This window comes from Xenopus tropicalis, chromosome 2, assembly GCF_000004195.4.
Source record: "Xenopus tropicalis strain Nigerian chromosome 2, UCB_Xtro_10.0, whole genome shotgun sequence".
NCBI classification, from domain to species: Eukaryota; Metazoa; Chordata; class Amphibia; order Anura; family Pipidae; genus Xenopus; species Xenopus tropicalis.
The window spans coordinates 47,968,563-47,976,036 of record NC_030678.2 but is presented as its reverse complement, the minus strand read 5'-3'; the positions used below and the strand labels follow the sequence as shown (position 1 = coordinate 47,976,036).

The window sequence follows — 7,474 nt, the reverse complement described above, 5'->3', positions numbered from 1 at the left end:
GTCTTCCTGTAGGTTTGTTTTAAAGTTATTGTTTAATTGTAACATTACAGTGTCTGCCCAGCTGTTTATATTTTCTGCACTTTTGTTATGACTCCTTGAACAATGTAGCAGCCAAATACAGACCTGGAGAACTGACTACGTTTCAAAAGTCAGAACCAGTAAACAATAATGCAAGGTCATTTTAAATGCTGGAACTTTTAAAACATTAATTTTTTTTTATAAATAAAAAATATTGGGAAGTAGTGTCATTTTCTTTTATTATGCAAAAAAAAAAAAAAAAAAAGCATTTGTTGAAAGGCGCTCCCATTGAATGGGTTAAAGCTATGCAGCAGGGCAGTGTATCTCCGCCAGTGACAGGGCAATGTTTGCTGGCTTTGCATCCTGTGCACCAACAAATCCCCGGGGAGGGACCCATGATGATTTCATCATTGCTGATGAGGCCATGCTCCCCTCCCCCTCCAGCTGCAGCGCCTGCCTTTCTAGGTACTTGCTGCTAGGAGAGGAGCCCCACTGGCAGCCCGGCAGCCCCTCTCACCTTGCTCTATTTACGCCTCAGCCTAATGCCTTGTTCCCGGGAGGAGGGCAGGCTGACCCTGGGTAGGACTCTGCTGCAGGACCGGGACATGGCTGGAAGTGCTAGTGGAACTCTATAGCTGCGCCATCCAGCCTCTCTCTGCCCATATGCCAGCCGTCCTGCCTGCACCTCTCCTGAGGTGAATCTGCACTGCCCCGCTACCAGCATTCCCTTCTCTGAGCAGGTAAGATGGCTGTGCTCTCTGCATGTAAACAATCCATTTCAGCATGCACCATTCTCAGGCAAAGTGCTCCGAGCTGTACGTACAGCCTATTAGAATAGTGACATGGGTGGGAGGAAAGGCTTGTTTGAAGCTATAATTTGCATTTGAATGCTCCAGGCTGGGTTATTATTTCTGAAGTTATTATTCCTGTATATAATTCTCACTGCACTTTTACATCAATGATACAATTGTAGAATGCAAAGGCAAACTAACCATTCATTGCAGTTTGGGTAAGGTTGGCATTTGGCTGGTAAATATGTGATGCCAGTGCTATTAGAATATATATAGAAAGCCTGGTATTTTTTCGAGAAATGGCAGCAACCCAGGGGGTCCCTGGCCCTTAGGTCATACAGTCTTTGTCACTGAGCCCCAGTACTATACAGCAGCTTCATAGGTGGGCAGTGATCTGCACAGAAGCATGCTGCAGCCTGCACTGGCTCCTGACTGAGCCCCAGTACTATACAGCAGCTTCATAGGTGAGCAGTGATCTGCACAGAAGCATGCTGCAGCCTGCACTGGCTCCTGACTGAACCCCAGTACTATACAGCAGCTTCATAGGTGGGCAGTGATCTGCACAGAAGCATGCTGCAGCCTGCACTGGCACCTGACTGAGCCCCAGTACTATACAGCAGCTTCATGGCTGGGTAGTGATCAGTTTAGAAGCATGCTGCAGCCTGCACTGGCTCCTGACTGAACCCCAGTACTATACAGCAGCTTCATGGCTGGGTAGTGATCAGTTTAGAAGCATGCTGCAGCCTGCACTGGCACCTGACTGAGCCCCAGTACTATACAGCAGCTTCATGGCTGGGTAGTGATCAGTTTAGAAGCATGCTGCAGCCTGCACTGGCTCCTGGCTGAGCACCATATAATAACTGAGCCCCAGTAGTATATAGCACCTTCATGGCTGGGTAGTGATCAGTTTAGAAGCATGCTGCAGCCTGCACTGGCTCCTGGCTGAGCACCATATAATAACTGAGCCCCAGTAGTATATAGCACCTTCATGGCTGGGTAGTGATCAGTTTAGAAGCATGCTGCAGCCTGCACTGGCACCTGACTGAGCACAATATATTAACTGACCTTATTACTCTCCAGCAGTGCATCATGAGCATTTTGTAGTGTCCAGAGAATGTAGCATGCATGTGTCCGTATGAACTTTAACTGTATGTAAATGTCAGCTGGTGTTTGGTATAAATATTACAGATCATGTGACGGAGTCGTGCAAACAAGACGTTTTTGGGGTGTAGCTTTATCCATGTGCTTCTGTAGGCTAAATGGCATTTACCAGCAAAGGCATCCCTGCCCTGAAAGGGAAAAACAGAAATACTGTATAAACTAGTAATACTGTATGTATTTAAGTATGTGAATACTGTATGTTTGCTTTTCTTACACACATATATGATAGCCATTTTTAGCCTAAAACATCAAAAGCCTCCAGTGGAACCCCACCTATCTATTGTAGGGCACACGTTATATAACAACTAATAAATAAACCATGTAAATCACTGCAGTGCATAAAGTGGGGGTGGGGGGGACATGCGGTCCCTTGTTGGGTTACCCATGTTGTGCCATTATACATCTACTTTAGTAGGAGAGACAGAAATATGGGATTGTTAGTTTCTGTAAGTACCTAAAAACCAGTTAAACCCCTGACTGTGCTCAGTACAATGTATTACTGTATGTTTTCAAAACAGGGACTTTGCATTGCGTATATATTTATTGTTTCATCTAAATATACTGTGTTCGCATTCTCTGCCAGTCTCATACAGTACTGCTGGCTCTCCAAACACTGTGACGCACTTTGGTATCGGCCTTGGATAGAAGTAAATATTCCAGAAATAAGAGAAGAAATGGGTTACGTTAATGTATATTAATGTTTAAGCCGACAACACTTGCACAATGGGACTAGATTTATTTATAGAATAGACCTATGGGAGGAATGATGTACGGTACTAGCAAAGACTAGACAAGTATCATCGTATAGCAGGACTCAGGCTGTCACCTTGCCCTGCCTTTCTCCTGGCTGTGTGCGCAGCAGTATATTGATTATCCCTTCAGATGGGAACGCTAATTTGAGCTGTTGTGGTATCTCTGAGGACACATCCTAAAGGAACCTATTCCTGTGCATGCCAAATGCTTTTTTAATTGACTGTGATGTTATCCTCATATAAAAACTCAAGTGCATTGTTCTGTGGCCCTTAAGGATGACCTTTATTACAATTGAATGAACATCATGCTGATGATAGCTTAGTACATGAGTCTGACAAACAGTACATGCACAGAAATCAGTGCTGAAATGATGTGTATGCTTTTATAATTAAGTGTAATCTACAACCAAAACATGAAGGTTTAATATATGTGCCTAATATCTGTCAATGCACTGATGGGTCAGTAACTGAAGAAGAGAGCTTCTAAGGGTGAAGACATGGAGCTACTTAGTAGCAGCTACTTGTCACGGCTACTAAATGACAAAAAATACCCTGCCATAGATAATACTGAGAATTGCCTCTGCCTAAACATGTTAAGACAATTATCAGTAAATGATCAGCATTGTCTATTTCTGTAGCTGTGGTAAGTAACTGCTACTAGTAGCTCTGAGTGTCTGTACCCTAAAGAACACCATAACCTCCTGTAAAGAGAAGGAGATGGGAAGGTTCTCCTTCCCTCCAACCTCTGCATTCCCCTACCTACAGTTTTCTCTATTTGCTGTAACTAGAGGCCCTTGCAAGTTTGGGCCTACCTACTTTCCCTTCCCCCCCTAAACTCAAACCCTGTAATTAGTTTCTATATAGGGATGACAATAAAGAACATATATTCTTAAATCTTAAGGTGGGCATGTACTGGCCAATTTAGGCTGCCGATTTGGCCTCTTCAGACCAAGTCAGCAGCTCCTACCCGTGTATGGATCCCTCCAGTGGGCCTGCATAACCAATATCTGCTCTAAAATTGGGCAGATTTCAAAATCCCAACAAGTCAGTGTGGTGCTCACCCTGACAGCCTGCATTACTGTTGTAATCCAATGGTCTGTTGCCAAACAGTCTTGCCAAACAAGCGGATCTTTCAGTGTATAGCCAGCTTAACGTGATACAAGTACACAGCTGCTGGGTTTTTTTCTGCCTCTACTAAAATACTACTAGTCGGGGTTCTCTCCTTGCCTTGTGGCATAGGAGTATATCCCACTGTCAACAAATAGGAAGAAATTAGATTTAGGATCCCTTTATCAGTCCTAAAAATGTAGCATCCAGAACCTTAGCTACTAATTTGCTAAGCATTTCTCCCCACTCATCTCTGTAAAGTGCTACTTAAATGTGTCATTTCTGAATAATAAAGCATATGGAATAAATAAATCAGTGTACCCTCTCACTTCCTCCTTTGTTCAGTACTCGTGATATATGGCCTTACTGCATGCATTGTTCCCCCCAAGTAATGAGCATCTGTCAGTATATCCAGTGGGACGTTCTGCCAGCTGATGTGTCATGCAGGCTTATAATGATTGATTAGTATGATGCAAGTCTCAGGTGGCCATTTGATAGATATATATATATATATATATATATATATATATATATATATATATATATAAGTGACTTAGTGTCTTTTATATAGGAATATTGATAATGGGTGAGTGCAGAGGACCTCTTGTTTTTGTCTATTTGTATTTTGTCATCATAGCCTCATTGCCCCCCGCTTAATGGTTTAAAATTTAGTAGTGAGCACAACTTTCCTCTTTTTGCTACACACACACACACACACACACACACACATACAAAACTAATGGGCCCATAAATTATTTTATACATATATTTTGTTTCCAATAATCATCTATAAACCAGATCCTCACTTAGCTCAGCTGTATCTATTGTATTTTAGTGGTAGAATTATTTTGCTGTTGCATTCATACTCCTTTGTATTGTGCAAATAAATTTGGATCTAAAAACGTGTATATATATATATATATATATATATATATATATATAATATATATAGCTAAACAATTTTAAGCCCTTCCTTATTTTCCTTCTGAAATGTTGACTTTATTCTCAGATAGTTGCCCAGTAAGCAACAATGGTGTAATTATAGAATCTGGTAATTTATGTTGTTCGCAGGAGCCCACCCTCGCAATGATGGAGACGCAGTCGCTGGAACGCCAGAATGAAAGCATGGAGCGTAACATTGCATTCCTGAAAAAAGGCCACATGGAATTACTGCAAGATCTGCACCTGGAGATTCTCAGACTACAAAAACATTGTAAAGGTAAGGGCAAAGTCAGGCTAAAGGTGGCCATGCACGTGCCGATTGTAGCTGCCGATATCGGTCCCTTGGACCGATTCGCCAGCTTATCGCCCCGTGTAGGGGCAGAAATGAGGGGCATGCCAGACCGATATCTGGCCTGAAATTGGCCAGATATCGATCAGGCAGGTTAAAAGATTTAGTCGGATCAGGGACCGCATCTGCTCGTTGATGTGGTCCCCAAACCGACTGCCCCATTGCTCCCGTTATAGTTCGATCATTTGGCCTACATTTCCCCGATATCGCCTACCCATAGGTGCGGATATCGGGAGAAGATTCGCTCGCTTGACGACCTCGCTGCTAGTTTTTACAGTACTTTCTGAGACTGCAATTCACTAGATGTAAAATAAGACCAAGATCCTAGTTTCACAATTTAGTGGGTGCTTTATATCTGTATCTGTGAGTTTTTAACTTACACTGTGGAATAATGTAGGTGTGTATTAGAAAAAGTGGCCATAGTCACCATCATGTACTACAGAGCCTTCAGAGCTAATGTGGCCTAAACTGGGCTCATGGTGTGGTCCAGAAGAACAGTGTAACAATTGACCTGAACATACATTTTGAATGATGTTCTGATAAATTGAAGTTTAAGGGTCACCGATGATCTCCACTGACTTGCCTGGGGGTTCATACATTTTTGGCAAAAACATAAAACAATCTAAAAATCTGGTTAACAACCAGTTCATAACTACACATATTGTATGTGCTAAGACTTGGAGATGTGGTAAAAAAGCAGTCCAATTTGGGGCTTTTATGGCATCTTTTCACTTCTCTTGGTACTATATAATAACCAGTTACTAACCAGAGGCCTTTTTTTCACCACCCCTGGATGATGGCATTGAGTTTCCTTTTTATGTAGTGTTTCAGGGTTGGAGTGGGTTGTTGGGGCAACATGAAAAACCCAGTGGACCCCACCGACCCAAGTTCCTGCACTAAAATACATTTGTTGTAAATAAAGCCCTATGGACTTCAGTTTATCTGCAGTATCCAGTACAGTAGTGTGCAATGAGAACATCTTACTTTGTACTGTTGCTTTAGTTTTAATGGCAAATATTCTGCGGTCATGAACTGTAATTTCCTTCCAGCTTCAGCACAGCTAATCAAATGAGCTAAGGGCAGATTGCCTCGATTTATTATACCTGTCATATCAGATTTATAAAATATCTGCTGCCAAATGGACCTTCCTTCTAAGGCAACAGATTTCGGTGTGTAGCCATATGCAGTTGAACAAACACATACACATTTAGGCAGACCTGTCTCCTTCCACTATAGTTTTTAGAAACCCCACTTCCTAGCTTGCTCTCTTATCTACCCCGGTGCATGTGGTCAGGGAGCGGGGGGACGCAAATGGGCAGGTTGGGGAAGACAGGGTCGGGTAGGGGCTATTGTGAGCACTGGGCCTCTCCAAATATTTCTTTGTGGGTGGGCCCAGCATGCATAGCTGTGGTCAAAACACCACTGTCTTATTGTAAAAGCAACTTATACTATTAAATGAAAAACTCTGTATTGGCTTTGTAAGTAGCAAGCAGACACTGTTGTAAGGGCAGGCTGAAACGGTGAGACTGCTACACAAAGCTGTGTCAGTAGGTACTTATGCATCAGCATTGCTAGTTTGCCCTCGTTATATTGATGTGAAGGAGTGAATTCACATTTTTGGCACTTTACCTCAGTATTTAATAACCATTTGGAAATTGACCAGTGTAACAATAACCTTATTTTTCAGAATATTAGGGCGTTTTAATTATTAACTTACCTTATCTAGCCTGCTGTTTGCTTATCTGACTTCATATCTGGTATAATTGATTACACCAAGGGTTAAAAATTGACTGCATCAACAGAATTGCTTTCTTGACCTTTATTATAGCACAACCTCAGATATTTTACTCTTATAAATACAGTAATCAAAAAAAGACCAGTGCTGTGAAGCATAGAGTGACCAGGAACAGAAAGTTACTGAACTTATTATTGTTGACTTCAGCTTTGCATAGGCTGGTAGGTTGCACCAAACGTCTCCACTCCTGATTTTAGAATATATATAATTACTAAAGCTGACCCTTTCTCATGTTCCTGCTTGTTGGTAAAGGAAATGTTCAACAAACCTGCCATGACCATTGTTTTCCTGAGTATGAAGGGGGTTTGTGAGCTTTGGGTAAAATTTATGAATGCCAGTGGCACTTGATGCCCAAGGAGAAACATCGGATGGGATTGCCAGATGGCATGCTTTCCCCAAGGTGTCTGTAGATGTAAGATTTGTAGTGACAAAATGTTAGCACTGTTAACTTGCAGCACTGGGGGCTTGGGTTCAGTTCCAGTAAGGGCACTCTCTGCAAGGAGTATATGTTCTTCCTTGTTTGGCTGTAATCCAGGTACTCTGGTTTCCTCTCGCACGC

At 42.3% G+C, this 7,474-nt stretch overlaps 1 protein-coding gene across 2 annotated transcripts in view; it reads left to right on the top strand.

The window, feature by feature from the left end:
- Window positions 1–394: 394 nt before the first annotated feature.
- The window catches only part of LOC100494383 (coiled-coil domain-containing protein 92-like), a 34,712-nt gene continuing 27,632 nt past the window's right edge, over window positions 395–7,474 (top strand). For both annotated transcript variants that reach the window (XR_001169959.3, XM_002935294.5), the window contains exons 1-2: window positions 395–758; window positions 4,901–5,048. Coding sequence is in view for 1 of the 2 variants with exons in the window: in XM_002935294.5 (XP_002935340.1) it covers window positions 4,916–5,048 (133 nt within the window). In the remaining variant the exon portion in view is untranslated. The remainder of the gene's footprint in view (window positions 759–4,900; window positions 5,049–7,474) is intronic.